Genomic DNA, 22,694 nt, shown 5'->3' on the forward strand with positions numbered 1-22,694 from the left:
GTCCAGAGCCAGGATTCTTTCCATGTTCAGCTCTTTTTCAGTAAACAGAAGCTCTGCAGTGTAACAAGCCCCTTGACAGCTGTAGAAATACCTGCTTAATTCAGGAGGCTGCCACAGATGAAGCTGAGCAGAACTCACTTCAGCATTATCCTGCTTCAGACTAAGTGGGATCCTGCTTGTTCCCATTACTGAGCTGACACATCAAGGCCAAGAAGGACCAAAATAAGTAAATAAATTAGGATCTAGGAGACAGGGGAGGGCTAGAAAGCAGAAAGATAAATGGGACTTGGAAGTCCTTTGGTTAGGCATGGAATGAAGTTTACTCAGACCTAATTGAGTGGCTGTCATCCCACTATGGTGTGCTCAAAAACAATCAAATGGTATTCAAAGTGCTTTAATTTTTATGGAGCGTGAGAGCTTAACTTAATAACTCAATAGTGGTTTTATTTTTATAACAGAATTGTCTCTTGCCTTGGACTGATTTTTTTTTTATTCTTTCTTGTAATTGAAATCATGATCTAATTTATCAAAAATATTACTTGCAACATCCAGTGGAGCTGGTTTGTGAAAGCCAAAGTTTAACAAACTGTAGACAAAAAAGCAAAATTACGTTCAAATTGCTGCCACGGAGTGCACTTTAGTTCTACTTGGGGAGGGGAAAAGCATGCCAGTATTGCTCACTGCCACGCCAAGTATATTTTCTTAGGGTATAGGAAGTCTCCAGAACTGCCAGCATTTTCTCCCCCAGCAAAAACTTACTACTCAAAAAATAAAATATACATTGAAAGTTCTTTTATTTAAAAATAAAAAAATAAAAATTGTGGGAGTTTGTCAGAGCTAGTTTTCGCCAATGTTTTCCTTGAAAAACAACTCAAGCTCAAGGCTGCTTCCATGTTTGTGCATGGAAGTGATAAGCTAGCCTCTATGCAGTTCAATTCAGAGAAAAAAAGCAGACGTTGAATATCCTCTTCCAGTGCAGAATGTAATGCGGATTAAGGAAAATAGTTACTAGCATCCCTGGAAGCGTACCTCTGAGAGATAGCTGGGGAAAGAAAGAGCTTCCTTGGCTACCTGCAGCTCTGCCTGCTATAACCAACAAAGATAATCCTTCCACGTCAGTTACAGTATTTGGGTGTGTGTGTTTTTGGAGGCCCAGCATGATAACACGCTGACTCAGAGACTTATGATTTTTAAATTTTGTTATTAGCTAGTAAGTCTCCTCAAAATCCAGCTCAGTCAGCATTTTATTCCATGTGTGATCTTGATAGAGGTTGAATCTCGCTGGTAGGTAGGGAAGGGTACTCTGAAGGATTGCACTGTATCTGCAGTTTCCTTTTGGATACTGTACCTGCAAATGATTAAAGCTTATCTCAGAAATCCCGTGGATCGCCAGTTTTATTTTTATTTAATTGGGCTCTGTAGAGAAGTATCACAAATAGCGCTGTATTGCTTGGCAGCTGAGACATCTGCTGGCACTTCTGAGGCAGGCTGCAGCAGTGAGGTTTCCCTATTGCAATGTGCTCCAATCTCTCCAGAACATAACGGTACTTAATAGTAAATGCCATTGTATGAAGATGAAACTGTATGAAATTCAGGATTGAAGGCTTTATCTCCACAAAGCTTTAGGATCTGCACTCCTGCAAAAGTTTTGTAGTATAGATGAAGGCTTTAATTAGCAGTGCTTCATCCCTCAAGGAAAGGAACTGACTGGAGGAGTGAAACCAGATTGTGGACTTCAGTGAAACATGTTATTAAGAAAGCTCTATATTTGCCTGTCTTGTTGGAAATTGAATTTAGATGTATAATTGATATGCTTAAAGCCTGCTAATGGCTATTCAGTGCTTTAAGAGGTTTGCTTACTGTTTTGCATGAAGTGCCTCATTTTGTGCTTTATTAAGACTTTGTATTACACCTTTGTGTCTGTTTGGTTAGTCAGGTAGCTTGTGCTGACTCTTAATTGTTCCTCATGAGTTACAATCATCTGAATGAAAATTTAATGATCTTGCACACTTATAGCCTTCTGTAGGTTGTTAATAAATTAGCACCCTCAGGGACAGAGCTGTACAGACTTCCTCAGATTGTATGCCTAGACTTTCTTCCCTTCTGCTAAACAGTTGTTAGCAGCTGTAAATTCACTCATTGACTGTGTGGTCAGGGTCTTTATTCTGCACCTCCTTCACCAATCCCTAAGCTTTACTTGACAGACATCTGAAACCCTACAGCTTAGTCCTCTGGTACTAAAGATGAATGATAAAATTCAGAAGCCACGTAATCCAGCCTCTCCCTTTCTGTACTCCTACTCCTGTGGTTCCCTTCTGATTGCTCAAGAAGTGTTTTAGATATGTGTTCTCCAAACAGGATAAGAATGTGGAGGATGTAATGACATTTAAATTGCAACTCTGTCTCAAGATCCCTCAAAATAGTCTGAAAATTATTGTTGACTTTATCCAAGCAAAGCAAGGACTAGACTGTTAAAAAATGTGTGAACTGGCAGATAGAGAAGATGGTGTAGCCTAGCAAAGGTATCTTAATAGTTGGATAGTACCTGTTAAGTACAGAGTCTGAGGGAAATAGCCATGAGGAAATAAAAAAGAAGAAACCTGTTTGCGGGTGGTGGTTGGTTTTAGGGCTGTTCTTTTGTTTGTTTGTTTGTTTGTTTGTTTGTTTTAAATAGATGTTCAAACTTAGAAATGCTATGAGTACATTTTCAGTGAAGGCCAAGTGGTTCTTACTTTAGTACCGGTTGTCCTAACTTTCACTGAGGAATGTAATATTTCTAGTAATGACATGGAGCTCAGATGTATGTGCATGATCAGCACCTTTTCTCAGCAGATTTTTCAGTTCATCCAGTGCCAAGAACTATGGTTGTCAGTGTTCAAAACAAATGCAGTGTCAGTGCAGTGATACTGTTTCTGATAATGCCTACAGAAAGTTGACACTGGTACAAGATAACTTATGTCATCTCAAAAAAATAAAAATAAAAAAATCTGGTAGTGGGTCATAAGGTGAAAAATTGTTCCTGTTGGGTCAAGTTGGACTCAGTGATCCTTACGGGTCCCTTCCAGCTCAGGATTTTCTACGATTTCTAGAAAATGTGGCCAAAGTATCAATGTAAGTACTTATTTCAGGCAAGAATAGTATTTTAGCTCCCAGTGCTTTGTAAATGTTAGCTAGCTCTGTTGGTTGTCTCTGCGATCTCTGTCATGAACAGTTTTGAGAAATTAGAGGCAGCTGTGTTATGTTTTACTAGGCCAGCTGATATAGTTGGAAGAAAGGGCAAATTGTTGGAAACCAAGTTGATTTTGGTCTGAAGTGATTGATTACTTCACAGTGAGCATCTGAACAAAAGCAGGTATCTATGTGTGTGTTCCTCGGTGTGTTGAACTTCTGATACAGAGTAACTTGTGGCTAGGGAGTAATTAGACTGAGATTGAAGTTCAAAGAGTGGTTAGTTCAAAAGGCTCCCAGTTTTGTCTTGCAGAGTAATTACTGTTAAAGAGGAACAAATGAACATGAGTTACTTCCTTGAAGGTAAATTGGCATGTACAGGAGGATTGGTGTACTTCTTAGGGACTAATGATGTTCCTCCAACCATGCATACCACATCCCTGGTTGATTTACTTTAAGCTCCTTAAGGCAGTAGTCTCTTCAGTGCATTTCAGGAATAAGCTTACAAAACTTCTTATGAAGTCAATGGAATGACAGTTAAAAACTCATCATCACCCTTCAAAGCACTGTATCTCAAAAATAGGCAAATGTGCAGATGAGATGTTTTCAAGAAACTATAACAATACATTTTCACCCTTAATACAATGGAGGTGTTCATCTTTCACCTTTTGACTTGTGCAACGCTATCCTTTTTTGTCTTTAGGGTACTGGATCTTCCAAGTGGTATTTATCATGCTGTTTGACAGTCTGAGCTTGATACACTGACAAGCTGAACTGAGATATTTGTGATATGTTCTTGGAAATGGATGTCTGTCAGTTTAAGTGGTGCTCCACATCAGCACTGGTATTAAAAATCACACCAATTGTCAGTAAACACTATACATATACTAAAAAGGTCAGTAAATATTATAGTAGAAATATTTCATTCAGCTTTTTGCTGAAGAAGACAGACGTGATCATCAGTGTTTTTGTAAGTTACTAGCTGCATTGTTTTTTCTGTAAAAGATAAAAATTTGTACTGTAAAGTTATAGCTATAGAATATGTAACAACTTGGCGGAAATTTAGTCATCAATCTTCCCAAATTTATTTTATCTGCGACTTTCACATACGTTATGCTGCTTTTACTTTACGTCTTTCAGATGACGACGTGGACCTAGAAGCTTTGGTAAATGACATGAATTCATCATTTGAAAGTTTGTACTCGACGTGCAGCATGCAGTCAGAAACCACTCCACTCCTTCAGAATGGCCAGCTTAACCGCAGCCCGCTGCCCACCTCAGGATCCAGTGCCCTGCAGCCCACGTCTCCCAGGCAGAAAGTGCAGAGGTCTCAGCCCGTGCGCATTATGGCGGTCAGGTAGGATCAGAGGACAGCACACTGTTTGCTTCAAGTCATCTTGAAGCAGCTTTGAAGGAACTATGTTTTGAAATAGGAGATAAACCCCAGTAGGGTTCTTGTAAGGTCACAGTGGTCTGCTGCGCAGGAGGAAAGATTCAATGGGTAGGTGGAGGATATAGATTTTACATGTAGATTTTGTATTTTGTAAAATGCAAACGTGCCACACTTCTACTTGTTTCACCAGTGTCTGCTGTGCCTTTGATAGCAGACATGCATAGAAGCGTAGTATTGATATCAATTTTCAGACGCAATGTCCATGTTTGGAAATAAATCCAAATGTTTAAAAACACTGTTCTGCCGGCAGTACTGGCAATTAACGGCTTTTTGACTTTATATATCATGATCAGTAGTTAAATGAGGTTGCATTCAGCTGGTTTTGATATATAAAAATACCTCTCTTAGTGGAGGCTTCCTGTTGGGTCCAAGACAAATAAACATGAACGCATTGCACTTCTTTAACCATTGTACTTCTCTAACCATTCTTCCTAAAGTGCTTCCTAAAAGCGCTCTATTTCACTCGAGTGCGTTATGGTAGACTTCACAGAAAAAGAAGTGTTTAGGTTGTCTCTCTGTTGTCAGGATGGGGACTTGAATTCAAGCTTAAAGTGGAATACTCTACAACACAGACTGGTGATAACTGGAGAGTCTGTAGATAACACTGAGATTCTTAAAATCTTTTTAAGAAAGGTCAGTATGTGCAGGTATATTTCTTGAATCAGGTATATTTGGAATTTTCCTTCTAGCTGACAAAGGATTCTCTGAGACAAGTGGGGAGCAATAATAGTAGACGAAAAATCCAAGATCTAATAAGGGTTGCTCCTAATTCTTTACACTGATGTATTTCCTATGGGAATTACATTCTTAAGACAGGCAGATTTGCTGTATGAAAGTGTAGTATGCAGTTACTGTGTGCTACAGCCAAGACAGTTAATGATGCAGTTTTTTTTACAAGTTTCAGATTGAACCTTGAATAGTGCTGTGTTAACAAATTCACTCTCTAGAGCAGTATAATTCATGTTTTGTTCTAAGTATCTTAGTCAAAACACTCCTTTTAATTGTTTATGGCATTTCTAAACTTTGATACTTTCTTTGAAAGACACTCCAGCTTTCTGAACTCTGTGCTTCTGTAAATCCTATAGAGCATCACGTGTTTAACATTGAAGAAAATAATGGCAAAACTTTTATTCAGATTTAATTAGACATCTTTCTAGTACCAGGCAGTGGCTGTGTCTTTTCCTCAGCCACAACAGAATGGTTATTACTCTTGAAAGTACTGCTTTATGTTTAGCTAAGTAATAAAATAAATGATGCATGGCAGCATTCTATGCAGAGCAGAGTGCAGCATTGTCTAATTTCTGTAATCTGTAATTCCAGTTCTTATAATGCGGATCATTGCAAACATGTAGTCCAAAATTTGCAATACAAAGAACTATTACACAGTTGCTGAAACGTTAAGTCCACTGTGCTGAAGAGATCTTACACAATTATTTACTTCATGCTTTACAGAAGTGTGCACACGGGTAGCACAAAAAAGGAAGCAGTCATTTCCGTAGCTCATAGTTACAGTTGGAACCTGCTATTGGCAGCAAGAAACAAAACTATTGGGTCATTCATGGAATACCAAGGCAACTTAATTAAGGGATAGAATTACCTGTGGAGCAGATTCCGTGTTAGTGATTTTATCAAAGCGCTGCAGTTCTGGTGTAGGCATGGAAAACGTACTCAAAATGGGACGTGTTATTAGAGGCAAAACTAACAGTTGTGTCCAAGAGGGCTCTGATAAGAGCTTGGTGAAGGTAGTAGGCTGAAGAACATACAGAAAAAAAAAGTAGCCAAATTAAGTTTTGAGTGATTTGCATTTCAAATACAGGAGTTAGTTGATTGCCTTTGGAAACTTTTACAGTTGCCACTAGGTGGTGCATTCGGCAAAGGAGTCAGAGGCAAACCTGACAGTTACCTAGTATCAGGACCAGTAGGAAAATTAAAGCAGTCTGTATGGTTATGAACAGGTGTTACATCTTTTCTAACATTATTGTGTTAGCTAGTAGACCTTCAGTTAGTGTGAGCAGTACAGGCGTACTGCAAACTAGAACTTGAAATTGTGTTGGCCTTAGTTAGACTTAATGAGATGCATCTCAGGAGATGCATGTAAAACTTGTCTAAACAGTAATCTTACAAATAGTGTAAGCTAGGATAGTGTAATTGCAGTTTATTGCTCAAGCTGAATTGCTGAGAAATAGAATGTCATATTATAATGAAGTGACAGTATCGACTTCAACCCCAGCCTACATGCTTTACTGGGAGACATGATTGTTTGCAGATCCATGTGGAATTTGGCTCCAAATTACTGCAGTTATGTCCTCCTCCTTCTTTAGGTCTGAAATGACTTTCTGACACACGGAGCTTAAGCCTGTAAGTTAGTGCTTACAACAGAGGGTATAGACTGATATTTCTGTTTACCTTTTGTGCACGATTACCTTATTTATTCACCCAAGTGATCAAGTTATAAACAACAAAACAAACTAGATGCATGACTGGTTGTTTTTTCACATACAGTTACCTAAATTGGGCTTGCTGTTGCTGTAGCTATAGAGGTGTCGTTTTTTTTTTCTCTTTTTTTAATGTCAGTACACTGAATGGTGGAGCAGGAGATACAGGCCTGGTCATGCCAGTTTGCTCCTCTTAATGCTTCTATGTCTGTAGGCGTCTACAAGAAGAAGAACAGCAATTCAGAACATCGTCGTTGCCAGCCATACCCAATCCATTTCCAGAACTCTGCAGTCCTGCAAGTTCTCCTGTGCTGGCCCCTGGATCATTACCTCAAAGTCAACCTGCTAATAAGCATGTGAGTATGGAACAAAGCTTTCTGTCATATGTTAGCGTTCAAACCCGCAGTGAACAATTTCATTTTGAAGGCAGAGACTAGCTTTCCAGATACCTAGAAAAGTCTGTAGGCTTCGTTTGTGAGTAGGGCAGCACTAGCAAGAGAACATCTTCAGAGAGGCTTCAAAGTTTTTGTTTCTTGTTAAAGGTTTGTAAGAGTAAAGCAATTCTTTTTCAAGCATACGCATGTTGTCAATGAAGCAGTAATGCCTAATATCTTTGGAATTTCATTACCCAAGGTAATGACTTGCTAATTCAGATGTCAGGTTAGGATTGGAGCAGCATCTGTGAATGTTACACAACAACTCTAGTTGCCTCAAAGCCATTTAACAGCCTGTTTCCATTTAAAATTCATTGCCTCTATAAGAAGCTGTCTGTTTTCTTTAAGGACATGGTGCCTCATTGTTCTGCTGTTCTTCAGGAAGCAAAATACACTTCTTAGAGCATGTAACTAGGCACAGTTCCTTCTAATGGGACCGATGAGCAGAACTGTCCCATGGTTGAGTAGCTTCCCAAGTCCATTACAATGAAGTTCTTCACAATTTTGTAAACTATGCTGTCTTGCACAGGGATTTAAAAAACAAACAAACAAAAAACAACAACACAAAAACAACAAAGTGTTGCTTATACTGAATACTGCCTTAGAATGGCTTTGCGCTTGAGTACCCACAAACATGATGTTGTTCTGTATTGCTGCTGGTTTAGTTTGTAAGTAGCTCCTATGATTGGTATGGCTGATAAAAGGGTTTGGGGAGGCGGTTCAGCTACAAGCAGTAGACCATAACATATAGTCCTGTATATTCTGCATTATTTTATATCTCTATAAACAGCTGTCAGCTTTCTTGAAAGATACAGTGCATCTTCTTTGGTTTTGCAGTATTTCTTACATATATAAAAGTTGAGATAGATAACCAAATAATGCCTGAAGAGAAAACTGAGTCATGCAGTTATAAATTTAATGTGGTCTTGTGTGAGTCCTCAGTAACTGCTAAGCAGAGAGGCTGTTCTGCCAAGGGAGTGGTAATCTGACTCTGGGGAGAGAAAATAATGGGCAATTCTCTTGTGTGTGCTGGCTGCTGCCAGCAGCATGGCAGCTTTTGGAGGCAAGCTAAAGTTACAGATGAACCTGCATTTATCTTTCTAAATATTTCTCAGTTTCAGGGATTCATTGCTTTTTATTTTTGTTTCACTAGATCTTACCACACCACCAAAAGAATTGCTCTACAAAGCCCTCAGAATCCTAAGTATCTGTGTGTCATTTTTCGGTGATATTTAGAAACTAGGGGTTTAGCAGTGTCTAAGAATAAAAGTAAACATACCCTAGCATGTGTAAGGAACTGGCTATAAAGACTGAATAATAGCATTTTTTCCTAAGTTCTACTTCATAATTTTCTGTTAGAAATATACTTAATCTTACAATGATAAATTGTGACAAGCCATTCCAAGGCCTAAAATAAAATACATACTTACATTGTGTAGCTGTGCATGCTGCTCAAATTTTTAATCAGACAAACCATTGTAATTGTGAAAGTTGTAGGGTGTAAGAGGAAGAGCTGAAACATTTAGGTAGTAACGACTTCTATAAATGCAGATATACTGCTCATTTCAGTTCATCAACTGATTGGAGGCAAATAAGAAACACTCGCTTAGACCGAAGGAAAGGTAGGAAGTCATCATTTTCTTCTATAAAATAGTAGAAACAGAACTGAAAAAATCCTCTAGCTTTAGAATATTGATACAATTAAAAAAAAAGTGAATTGGTGAATTGTTTCTTCATGAAGAGAAACATTTTGTTTAATATCTCAAATAAATGTGAAGTATTGCAGGATAACAAAAAAAACCTGCCCATTCAGGCTCCCCAGAGCACCTTAAGTATATTTAATCCAGTAGTAGTGCCATTCAACAGAATCTGGAAACATAATTGGTTTTAAAAAAATCTTGAGAAATGTTACAAGTTTTTGTACCTTCATCCAATTTAAAAAAAAAGCAAACATAAACTTTGGGAATTTTGATATATTATTTTAGGATACACTTTTGTTTAGATAAGTGGGTTATAAGCTACTGGTTAACAGAGTAAATGACACGTTTAGTTAAAGGAGGATTGTGAAAGCACATTTTAATGGCCAGCATTTAGTGAAAAGGAGCCATGTAAAAAACAAAACAAAACAAAAAAAACAACCAACAACAAAAAGCTTGAATACAAGCTATAGATTTAGAATGCTGAATGCAAACCACGATCAAACATAATGATGCTAAATGTAAGGTTCTCTGCTTGCAGGTTATAAACAAGGATTAAAATTGGAGATTGGAATGAGCTGTTCTGCTCATATTGGTTATGCGATGTGTTAATGAAAAGGGATTCCCTGTAGCCTGCTGAGCCTTTGGGACAAATAGGCAAAGAGCAATCGCAGCCTGTACTGCTGAGCCCCAAAAGCTCTAATCACAAGTTATGTCAAAGCACGTGGGTGGCATGGGCAAAATGTTTCCTTTGGTCAGCTTCTATCTGATGGAATAGATAGAGGACAATCTAGAGGTCCCCAAGTCATCTTGGGCTGCAGAATGATGTAGATATATTATTTGCTGGCTGCACTGACCAACATCCATGGTCTGGGGAAGGTCTGAGCTAATACAGCTGTGTGACCAAATGCTTCCTAGCATGAGAGGTTAAAAAATATGTTGTAGTTAAACAGACAAGTGCTCCTAGGAGGATTAGTGTTATTATCCTTTCTGACAATTCTGCAGGTGGAAAAAGCCCATTTTATGTTAAGTTTTATTCTGAGAAGTTTTAGATGTCAACCCAAGCAGTTCTGGATAAATTAGCACCACTGAAGTCAACAAGGTTGTGAGCACAGGGGTGGGAAAAACTGACTACCTGGGCTGCTGAATCAATAGCTACTTAAGAAAAAACATGACTGCAAATGGTTGTAATTTCATCAGCTACTGATGTGATGAGCAAGATACTTCAGATGTCTCACGTTTGGAAAAATGATGACCTTTCAAGCAGTAACTGCCAAAAAGCTTTTAACTTCTTTTTCTAAACATAAAGTACGAACTAAACGTCTGAACTGAGTAAGTTTTGTCCATGAGCTTTGGCAGGCGAGCTCTGACTGGAGAGACTGCGGGACTAAGTGTTCCTATCTTTATCATGTCCTTCCAGCACCACCCATCCGCCTTCCCCACAGCGCCTGGCCACCAGCCAAGTGAAACTCCAGCAGATCTCACAACTGCCTCAGTGCCCCTGCTTTCTGCCCTGGGAAGGAAGGATGGGTGAAGGCAGGAGCAGGAAGGAAGTCCTGCTCGATGGGGGCACTCAAGACCCTTTTTCCCATGTCTGTCTTTGTGAGAAGTGTGCACACCTACAAACATGAAATCACTGCACGTCTGAGGGGGCACTGATTGCGGGTATGGAGGAAGGACAGCTGCAAGTTTTTAAACATCATTTACTTAACCGGATAAATATGTTTGTGTAGGAAAAACAGTGACCAGAAAATTACACCAAATCGAGACCAGACATTCATCTAAAAAATTGCTAAAAGCATCAGACAGCAAGGTTACCACTAATTGAAGTCCATCTCTGTGTTGCTGGTATAAACTAAGAACTGGTTGGTAACTTAGGTTATAATTTTTGGCTGTGTACAAATATTTTGGAAAAAGTATGCAATAATTACATGTAGGTCACTGTGATGCCACAGGATATTAGTCTAAAGTATCTCGTGTGAGTCAATGAAGCTTTCAACTGTAAAAATAGGGCAAATTTCTCACATCCCCCCTCTATACAGCCCAGGCAAACTTCCAAATAGCAGTTTGATGCACCAAAATTGCTTACTCTTTTCTAGCAAATTAAATTCACAAGTGGGTATGAATTTATGTTATTCTTTTTTCCAGATTTAGTAACCCTTCAAGGGAATTCATATGAACAGACTTTTTAGTTTTGCTTTAATTCCATGTTACGATAATTTTGTTGTTTGTTTTTTCTTCCCGCAAAGCTTTCATATTGACTCTTTTGAAGACAAGGATGTTGATTTTGAAAAGAGAAGCTATATAAAAGTATGAACTTTTTAATAATGGAAACTCCACGTACCAAGTTAAATTTCACATGTGTGACAGCAAATTTTTTACTTAATCTTTAAATGAAATAACACTTACTAACAAGACTTGTTGAGAACAACTGTTGACAAGAGGATGAGTGAACAAGTCTTTACTTTCTCTAAACAGGCCAAATCCTGCACCTACATTAACTGAGGCAATTCCTTAGGTCCAACTCAAGGGCTCTCCCTATGGCCCAACTATAAAATGTGTTTCCATGGCCGTGATGCATCATCTTGTCTTCCTCAAATCTTCCTTTGAATGAAGACTCTTAAGCTATATAATTAAAAGATACATAGATCACTCTGTAGCATATTTAACTTCTTTATTTTTTATTTATTTTTTTTAGAGAAAGTTGTGACTGGGAAAGATCAGGCCTCTGTGGTGGGGCTGTAATCTATCTGTGTAAAACTGGACCTTGTATTTGCCCTGGGTACCTCTTACCTGGAGAAACAACACTTTCCCAAACCAGATGAACTAAGTGCAGTGGACAAATACTGAGATGACATGTAGGAAAGGCATCTCATTTCTTGTCATCTTGTGACCTGTATCACGCGGATGTGTTGTCCAATTACTCTTGAAGAAATTAGGGAGTGAGCTCATGTGGTTTTGAAAATCTCAGTAGCTCATTACCGAAAATGAGACTAATGAAGGAAGTAGTAATGAGTTCACTGGACTGTGCAGCCTTAAGTGCTGATGGTGCATGCGCGGTCCATGGGTGTTTGGAGGCTTTTTGGATAGAGCATTGGAGGCTGTTGGGGCCCAGGATCAGGATGGATTCAAAGCCGCTGTTTCTTCTTCCTCATGCTTGTTTTGATCATGAGGCTTGGTAGGAAGAATCGAGTCTCTTCACATACTTGATTTTGGGAAGTGCCAGAACAGTAGCTGTAGTCCCAACATTGATTACGGGAAATATGAAGAGCGTCTCGCATTCAAACCGAAAAGTATGTTATTTGCTGGAGGTTTTTTTTGGTTTTGTTTTTAATGACGCAAACCTGGCCTTGCTCCCAGGCGCATTCTGGCTCTCTACCCCGAGGCGAGCATGCTGCAGGCGGGCTGTGTGCTGAGGAGTGTGGCTGCGCCGTGGGAGACGCTCTGCTAGGCCTGGCCTACCGCCTGCACTGGCAGCCCCCCGGGACTGCTGCCATGCAGCATGGCCTGCAGCTGCCTTAACAACCCCTGTGCAGTAGCAGCACCGTTGCAATTAGCCTTCAGGACTGCCTTGTGTAAATAGTGAGTGGGCTGTAGCATAAGCTATAATAGCTGTGCACTGCCGTATTCACACTGCTTTTGTCTGCACAGCTTAGGAGTGGCCTTGCACGTTTTTTGTCGTGTAACAGTGTTCTTGGTTTCTTTTGGTAATAGTACAGTGAAAATAAAATTTAGCTATCCTCTACTTTGATCAGGAGTAGATAGGAGTTGATAGAAGTGAGAAGCTACCAGGCTGAAGGTGTGGGAAAAAATGAGAAGATGGGAGAAACTGTAATTCTTAGTGAGGCAGACAGAAGTGGGTTTTAATATAAACATCAATGCAGTAGGGAATTAAAAAAAAAAGCGCAGAGCTATATTGAGTGATTCTAATTACACTGTAAGTGAATGTCTGAGATGAATTAGAGATGTCATAACTTTCTACTGATAGCCTTTAAGGAGCTACCCAACATCATGAGCATTGCTACACTAAGTCTAAGCTCCCCTTGCCCTCTGTGCTGTCTGGACTCAAGGTGCAGATTCTGATCTTACTTAAGCATTCTGAATAAAAACCTTTTGGACCTCTGCTACCCAAGTAGGACAGATGCAAGAAAGCACCAGCTTGAAACAGGGAACTTTGCCCCTATGTATCCTATGTGATCTTGCAGCATCATGCTGTTTCCAGTGACCAGCAGGCGAGTTGGTCATGAGGTTGCTTCTGAAACCTGAGGTGATCCAAGGCAGCCCTTAGAGAACAGGGCTAGCGCCTGCTACTGAGCTGCATGCAATCTCCTGGTGGGTGCTGTGGATGTGCACAGCGTGGGACTGGGAAGGTGCCCAACTTTTAGCTTGATTGTGTTGGCATCCACTTCTAGGGACAATGGGAAGAGCCGGTGTCCAGTGTTCACTTCCAAACTCTCAGAAGAGTGGCTGCACAAGTGTTGGGATTAATGCTGCTCATTCTCAGCAGGAAGAGAGCTTTTTTTAGACTTGCAGTAATTACCTGTAGCAGTGAAGTGTGCCCACACTTAAAAAAGGCAATCTGTTTGAAATTTCTGTCTTTGCTTAGGCGATGATTGGGTGTGGTTGCAGAGAGGAAGAATGAACTTCCAAGTTCATCGGTGTGGTAACTGGATGTTTATGCATTCCTCTAAGACTTACATGTATGTCTTTGTTCCATTTCCTAAATGGAAGGAATGTTAGATGGAATTTAATAACATTTTTGCATTAGAAGAGTACAGCTGAGTTGGTTAAGTCATCATGGGACAAGTTTCAGTTCTTTGTTCTCTTGATTTATAGTCTCATTATTATTAAATTCTTATTTTATTATTGTTTCTCCTTACGATGCAAAATTAATATTTTAAAAAGTGATTTTGTTTAATTTATGTAAGTACCTTCAGTTTTTGCTTTAACCCGACTGCAATCTGAACGTCATTCACAAAGTGTACATAAAAGTAAGTTCAATCTGAACTTTTAAGAGGCAAGCCATCACCAGTTCATAAAAACTGCACGTCATATTCCTCCACTGGCATTAGGATTGCTTATTCCGTCCACTGATAGATCCTGCTGCTGTGAGGGTTACTGGAGCATGTCCATCCCACTGTATTTCAGGAAGCAAGAGTTGAAAATGTCTTCATGATGATATGAAGAATAAGTGTTTGTTTTTTCTCCTGTTCCTGAGGGGGAAACGATTAGCATTTGGAAGCAAAGTGAATTAACCATCAGCTGGGAGTTGGGGTGTGAGCCTGTGCTGAGCACAGAGTGTTTCTGGGTAGGGTGGAAAAAGTAATTTTATCCCAGCAGGCTTATAATAAGTGAAATTTCATTAACAGCAAAACAAAAAATCTTCCATGAGTTTTTGTGATGGGAAGAGAATGAAGGCTGGCAAGAGCTTTTAGCGCTTTGTTAGTTTCTTACCAAACAGGAGCCATCTTTCCAGCTACCCCCTTTATCCACCTAGATACACCAGCAGGCCAGACTGAGAAACTGCTCTGCTTTTTGGGGATATGTAGGTATGGCAGTTGCCCTTTCTCAAGGAATGGTTTCAACACTACTTTCCACTGCACATGCAATTTCCTCAGTGTGTGCTGTATTTCCAGAAACATAAGTTTATTATCATCAACTCCTGCACCTTTTGCTTGCTTCATGCCTCAGGAACAGGCTTAGAATGTTTCAGAAGGTATTGTCAGGCATACTGAAGAATGCTCAGCTGTCATGCAGGGGCTGGGTGTGAAGAAATGGCTTCAGGTGCCTTCAGTGTGTCTGTGTTCTGCAGCAGCAAGGGAAGCTTAAGTTATTGTGTGTAGTCTTGCATGTGTTCCTCTACTCATCTTGTTATTTACCTTTCCAGAACATGATTCCCACCATCCTTGACAGAGTAGATAATAGGAATAGAAGCTATCCATCCCTAAGGAAAAAATATTACATAAGAAAGTAAAAATAAAATAACACGAGGTGCAAAAAGATTACAGAAAATAATATTCTAAGCTAGAAAACAACATTTTGGTAGTAGAACAGCGAGTTTTAATTTTTCAGTCATTTTTGAGCTTGTCCTTGCCTGCAAGCTGTTAGAAGCAGCTGATTACTCTTAAGTAATTTGCCATACTGCTGGAGGTCACACTTTTCCCTATTGCTTACTAAAATCCACTGAAAACAAGCAAACCACAGTATTTCCAGACCTTTTAAATACCTCTACACATATTTGCAACCACTCTCATTCCCCAAATACTCAATGGAGTGTTATAAACTGGACACGTAGTCTATGGTAAGTGACAAGTGTCAGGTACACAATTTTAGCACAGAAGGATGCCTATCGTGCTTTAAGTTAACAGTGTTCTTCACTAAGTAGTCCCAAACTCCTGATTAGTTATTTTTAAGTGTTTTTATATGTTAAGTGTATATATCCTCATATACACATATATACACTTAACATTTAAAAACATACACCTAAATATATATACTGGAGGATAGATGGCTTGCAGTGCTGTCTCACACCTTCTAAATAATCTGTGGAACAATTTGAAAAGAAACAGGCATACAGATTACCCTCCTCTTCATTAGACAAAGACTTGAAAGCTGACATTACGGGAATAGCAACAATCATACAATAAGACCTTGTATTTGCTATACTGAAAATATTTCTCTGTGTTAAATACAGTTTTATTCTATGAATGATTTCCACAGATGACCTTTGCACCTTTTTCTTTAACATGCTAAGTAGTTTGGCAAAGCACTGTAAAGCTTGTTCAAGTGAGACTGAGCCTTGGCTCTTGTGTTACAGCCTTGTCAAATCCTCTGATAGGCAGACTCAATTTCAGACTTGGAGCTATGCTCGAAGCTAATGTCATTTTGCTTGTGGTATTAGAAAGATACTAAATGTACTTAAGAACCTCATACTAATTTCATTTTCTGTGCACTTCACAGGAGGTGCTGAAGTTCAGCTTTATTCCTGAATGTTGGATTTTACTCTGACTAATGGGCTAATTGCGCTTTAGTGAAGATTGTTCATACTTCTTGTTTATTTTTGGGGGATTTTACACATTTTTTCCATTGTGTGGACCACACAATCTTGTTTATTTTGAGTATCTGTATGTTTCATAATTTGTGTCCTTGTCTCTCCTCCCCCCCTCCACCTTTTTTTTTTTTTTCTTAAACTAAACAGATGAAAAACGTAATCTTCCATCTTCTGAGAGCAATAGAGTGCTTGTGAGCTGGAGCTGGCAGGAAAGCACTGCTTTCAGTTCCAAGACTGGGGAATATATATTTCAAACTATTTGTACAGTGTGACACATTTCTTAATTTTTTCTAGGATATTAATAAGACAGCAAAGTCTGTCAGGAGGCAACCAACTATATTTTTGCAAATGTACCTTCAGTGTGATTTCCCTTTGCACTCAGTGAACATTCAGTTCTGCGTTACACTGCAAGTTACAAAAGAGCATTTGCTTACAAGCTAATTAAGCATAGCTTAGAGCAGTACTTAATTGCAACACTTAGAGCAATACAGAGGAACTTAAAGTCAGTCTAGCTAACAAGAAATTAACTTAGAGAGCTGCACAAGGTTGCTCTAGTTGCTCTGTGTGTAGGCTTCATTCTGATTGCCCTCTCTTATTTGCTTGGAATAGCACTTGAGCAATCACACAGTTGGTCTAGGAGAAATTTTAGGATTTTTATCTGAAGCAGGAAATTCTGCAAGAGGTGATATGGGCACGATGGGCTCTGTGAGTGGGTCAGGAAATTTCTTGCATGGCAGCTGCTGGCTTTGAATATCTCTAGCAGTTCATCCATCGAACACATGCCCAAATGGGTCTAAGCTGAAAGACTTTGCTATGTTGGGGAATAACCATTAAAATGAAAGAGCTGAATGAACTTTATGAAGTTTCTGCAGAAAGCTTTCTATATATTACTTTCATCCCTTAAATAAATAAACAATCTAGTAGTTCTGCAGATGATTAAATAAATTTTACAGCACTTTAAACATGCTCACATCAATTTTTCTTCTTTACCTCTTTCTCGAGCCTTCTCTAACATACAGCTGTAAAAACTATGATTGTTAACTGATTCCTGTCTAGCAAAATGATTGACGATGTTGTAGATGCAAAAGATGTTTTTCCTCTAAGCCAGAACCTTATAAGTGCTAATCTCCTACATTTAGCAGCCATTAAGGAAAGGAAGAGTAATAAAATTCTAGCAAAAATAATGTAAAAAATGTTTACAGTACCAGACATCATTCACAGTAACTGCATTTCTTTATGAGCTTGCAGTAACCTCTGCATTCTGTGTCATTTATTTAATCTCTTCTACCAATCATGTGTCTTCTGAATGTACATTTATATCAGGAGGTACTGCTTAAAAGCAATATCTGGGTAAGGGCATTGAAGGAGAGCGTGGAGGAAATGCTTACTTCTCTCTGTGAGGTGCTTTGTTACTCCCTCTTGAAGTCCATGATTGTAGGGAAGTAGAAACTAATTTATTTTCCCTCAGAATGTGACAGTATTTAAATGGAATTTCAAACCAGTAAAGTCTCACTGAGTTCAATAAATATATCAGTAGAAAAATTTGAGAAGTATTTAAATTCTGAGTTGAGTGCAACTTACATTACATAGCGCAGCTGTATGTTTCAGTGGCAAACTTGGTTCCTTATATAAGAGGGCTTTGTCTATTATTTTCAAGTAAAAAAAAATCTGTTGGTGCAGATTTTCACAAGGTCAGTTTTACTGACTTAACAGGTCCTTTGGAAGGCTGAGAGATTCTCCTTTTTCACTATAACCATATTTTGGGTTATTCTGAGCACTAGCAGTACTTGGAAAGGACATATTTGACTTTTCATAATGTGACTACAAATTAGGTTTATATGCTGCAGCTAAAGTACTAATATCTGGAATAAGTACTTTGCTTAGATACTGAATTGTAAAAGTTGTGCATTAATGCAAGACTTACTCAGAGTCATTATGTACATTGAACGAGCAGTAGGAATGCCTTGTTTTTCATATTGTGTGCTGGCATTTTTTTGTTGTTGCTTGAAAGTGGTATGTAGGTGAATGAACATATCTGGTTATTCCAACTGTGGACAGTCCTTTCTTGAATCTCAGCTTGCAAGGCTTGCTGTATGTCTGGAGAAAGACACTGGAGTTTCTTGCTGTGGGGGATCTTCACCTTTCTGTATCTGACCTCATATTTTGAAAGCTAGTGTCAGTGTGTGAGTGGGATTCAGTGTACAAAGTGGCACATAAACTCTAACAAGAGTTGGGTTTATTCACCCTTCGCTTATCAGACTCCTGCTGTCAGATTCCTTCAGGGTAGGTATGATAGCCCCAGTCTTTTACTGTCCTTCTGCTCAGGCACCCCTTCATTTTAAAAACAACACTTCAGTGCTACTTCAAGAAGGTATTGCTTTCCATGTTTTTGCTCATAGCCTCAAGTTTGGCCAAATTGTGTATGCTCTGCTCAAAATTCTGGTGTTCCGTGCGGAAACAAAAAGTTACTTACAAAATTTTATCTTTCCCTTTGAATTTATTCTGTACGAAAAGTAAAATAGAACTTTCTAACAAATACCTCTACTAAGAGCTAATCGTAAGTAACACTTCTTTACTCTTAAGAATAGAAAGATGAAGAAATGTAATATTATTAAACCATTTATTGTGGTTTTTCACAGTGTCAAGAAATAGAATAGTCTTTTGGTGGGATTTATTTCTGTGATTAAATAGGTAATTTGAGTTGCTTGTCTGGTTGTCTCCTACTAGTTGATATAAAAGAATATCTTTCAAGAATACTCATGACATTTTATGGTAGCAAAACTATAGAAGATAAACTGTATTGAAGGGCCTCTTTCTCTCTCCACTGACCTTAGAACCTTAATGATAAGTGAAGACTACGTGCTTAGGTTGAGATAGATAGTGACAACTGAAATGGATGCCACCTTTGCGGTTTGGATGGAGTGCAAAAAAAAATCTTCAACTAGACAGCGATCTGTGATGTAAGACCTTCTTTCCTTCCCTTAAGTTACTGAACTTTTTTATAAGGAGTAAGTCTTGCTTTGTTTCTGAGTGGGAGATTTATGTTGCCCGTTCACCTTATTGACTGGCCTCCTTATCAGTTACTCCACATGGCAGAAACAGCATAATTTGTGTATCGGGAGAGATGCTGGCAACCATAGGGCTAATTTTGTTTGTCATCTGTTGTAGACTTCAGAAAAATGACCAGTTTATAACTAGATTCTTGTCGTATAGATTAATTAAAGCCAGTGTTCCTCCACACATCATCTTAGTATTTTAACTCATGTATGTAATGTTCAGACATCTGAGGTAGCATTTTTCAACAGATAGATTTATGTGTAAATCATTTGGGAAACAAATGTGAACTTTTCTAAGTCAAATACTCATAGCCCTCAGTAGTTAATACCTTATAGTGACCCCAATTCTGTGAAAGAATAGGTTTGAGGAACAAACAGGAATCTGTGAAACAGGGAAAAAAGGTGTTTGAGAGCCAGTAAGCCCACAGGAGAATTGATAGCAGAAGTTTCTACAGTGGATTTTTAAGGCATTTGGTCACTATTTCAAAAAGTAAACGACCTGCTATTTTCCAGCAGTTTTTGAAATAGGGAAAGCTATCCTTAGCATTTGTTTTGAGTACAAAACCAAATGCAACAAACATAATTTGGTTTTTGAAGGAGAAATTTCCCTAAATAAATTATTTTGAAATTGGGGTGGCAAAGTCATTGGAACGATACTGTAATGCTTGAGGTAAGGCGAATTTGTCCTCTCAAGATGGCTTTCATGCTGAACTCTAGAGTAAAGCTAGTTCCCTGATGGTTTCTCTACTCTGTTCTGTACACATGGAAAATAATGGTCTTTACACAGAAGACCAAGCTCTTAGGCTTAACGTAGCATTGTATATGGGAGAAGAAATATGTCACAGTTGTCTAGAAGAGAATGGACCTTTCCAATTGCTCCCTAAACACAGTTTTCATAGGGTAGCTTGCATAAGTTCATGCACTAGCTATTTTGTTACATATCAAAAAGTGAAATTCTTACTATATATACTGACAGAGCCTCAGCTGATGGAAGTAAAGCAATGAAACTTGGGTTGTTTTCTGTGGGGATGAGTGCAATGAAAGAAATAGTGCAGAAATCTAGCCAGAAACCTGTAAAACCACTTGTAAGTTACACTTTGTGTCTGACCATGTCTGTTTTGTTAATAGGAGTACAAGAAACAGTTCAGTATAGAGTATTTTTCATCAATACTCTACAGTTGGCTTTTTTTTTTCTTCCAGTGTGTAATCTTGTGCAGTAGGATGGGAAAATTGTGGAAGAAGCAAATGCTATCTCATTTTCCTACACTGTACAAATAGTAAGATATATTGTTATGCTAAACCACCATTCAATGACGCAATTTTCTAAAGCTGGAAGAGGCAATGATGTTTTTCCCACAAATGGCATTGTCTCCAAATGAGTGAACAAAGAGTGATGATTCAGAACTTGATATATTGGCTAAAGTCAGGGTAGATTTGTGTTTGACAGTTAGAAATTAGCACAGTAGCTGTTTTAATGGACACTTCGAAATAAAATAGTTTTGAAATGTGTTCAGCAATGTAATTAAGCAAAAAAAATTAGACATGATGATTGAGCTGAAGTGGCAGATGTTTTAAGTTGAAGTCTGTAGAATGAAATTGCTAGTTTAGATAAATGGAGATCAACAGTAACAATATATTCTAAAGAAAATAGAATTTGGTTAAGAATTCAAGTTCATGCCAAAAATTGTTAAAAAAAAAAAAAAAAAAAAAAAAAGGAAGAAGCAAAACGCTATTTTCATTCATATATGTTTGTTTATTTAGATAATAAAGTTTTGAGTGAAAAAGAATATTCCATGCAGTATGTTGTCAAGAATTTTAAACTGGGATGTTTGCTTATCGTCTGTGTTGATGTAAGTTGTACTTTGGCAATTTAAGTCTAGCTGCCTTAAAGTTGTTCTTATATATGCAGCTTGCTCAGAATGTTTTTTGTTGGATGGAAATGAAATTTACTCACTCATAGAAACTTCAGAATCAGAAAGATGTCCAAAGGTTGACCTACCTTCCAGTCAATCTGGAAAAAAAAGAAAATGAGCTTGTGAAAGGCAAAATAAATTTGACATCAGTGCTCTTAGTTTCTACACAGTTCATTTCAAGAAGGTTTCGATGACCTAGATTTTTCTCAGCATAATTTGTAAAGAAGATCTATGATGTAAATGTGAAGCCAGTTGTTTGTGTCAGGATGGAAGTAAAGTTACTGATGGCTTTGCATTGTGGATTTCTTTCACTTCTTAGTAGAGGGGGAGGGGGAAGAACAAAGCATGCTTGAACATATCGACTTATATTATCTGTAAAATATAAAAATACAGAGTAAAATCTCTTGTCGTTGTCTCAGTCTTGCGAATGGTTGGTTTCTCTGCTGTCAATTACAGTAATAAAGCCGTTGTTCAAAGATTTCCCATTTAATACCGTGCAGAATTGGTTTCTAGGGAGTGTCTATTGTCTTAAAGAAAAGATTCACCCAATATTTGTTCTTTTTCTCTGGGGATCTTTTTCATATTCATTTGCTTATGCTAAACAAAGAAACTAGGCTTGTGAGCTATTTGAATATAAATGTCTTTCTAATTCAGCTAATTATTTTAAATGTTTAATGGCAGTCTCATGAAAATTGTTGGATAAGCTTTTCAATTAGAGAGAAGACTCGTTGATTGCATTTGAGCAAGATGTTTAATTGAGTGGACAACACAGAGTAAATGCATTTGGAATTTGTCTCAGATTATCTTATTTTAGGGAGATGTCTATAGGGAGTAGAAAGCTTTACTTCCCATCAGCTTCAAAGATAAGATGGCTTAATTGCAAGCTGAGTGTCTTAACAGCTTCAGAGCAGCAGCAGCTTCCATGTAAAATAATCTGAGGCAGATGTTGAATGAAGAAGTGGCATTTTCTTTCATGCAAGATCTGGCATCAAATCTCTTAGCATTATGTTATCTAGTTTTATATCAGGAAGCATTTTTTTAAATGATGATGTTGGTTTCAGCATGCTGCCTTGTATTTTAACTTAAAGAGATATCCATTGGCTTTGGATGAATGGACTTTCAAGTATTTCTGTATCACTCTGAGCCACTATAGCATGACTCAGCACAAAGAAACACCAGATTCCTTCTGGACATCAGGCCGCACTTCTGTGCTGTGCAGGTGACTGAGCACCAGCACAGGCTCTGGGTTGCTCTGGTGGAGCCATTCTGTGATTCTGCTTAGGCTTTTGTAACAGAAAGCAGAGGAAGATATGATGGTTTTGAAATGTATCACTTTCCTGTTATGCCTAACATTGAGGTTTGGAATGGTGACGATAAAGGCTACTGTTAAGTTATTTATGAATATCAAGTTATGAATACTGATTACTCTGAAAAGAATAATCTTTTTACTTAGCACATATCAACAGCCTTATGTATAGATGCATTAT

At 38.3% G+C, this 22,694-nt stretch overlaps 1 protein-coding gene across 2 annotated transcripts in view; it reads left to right on the top strand.

The window, feature by feature from the left end:
- GRB10 (growth factor receptor bound protein 10) overlaps positions 1-22,694 on the top strand; it is a gene marked incomplete at its 3' end in the record, with an annotated part of 100,933 nt that overhangs the window by 43,778 nt on the left and 34,461 nt on the right. The window contains exons 3-4 of one of the 2 annotated variants that reach the window (XM_079533402.1): positions 4,309-4,525; positions 7,271-7,412. In XM_079533402.1, the coding sequence (XP_079389528.1) occupies positions 4,309-4,525; positions 7,271-7,412 (359 nt within the window). Of the gene's footprint in view, positions 1-4,308; positions 4,526-7,270; positions 7,413-22,694 lie in introns of those variants that run through there. The other variant, XM_079533403.1, reaches the window with a different exon arrangement.

Source organism: Tetrao urogallus, assembly GCF_951394365.1.
Source record: "Tetrao urogallus genome assembly, chromosome: 3".
Lineage (NCBI taxonomy): Eukaryota > Metazoa > Chordata > Aves > Galliformes > Phasianidae > Tetrao > Tetrao urogallus.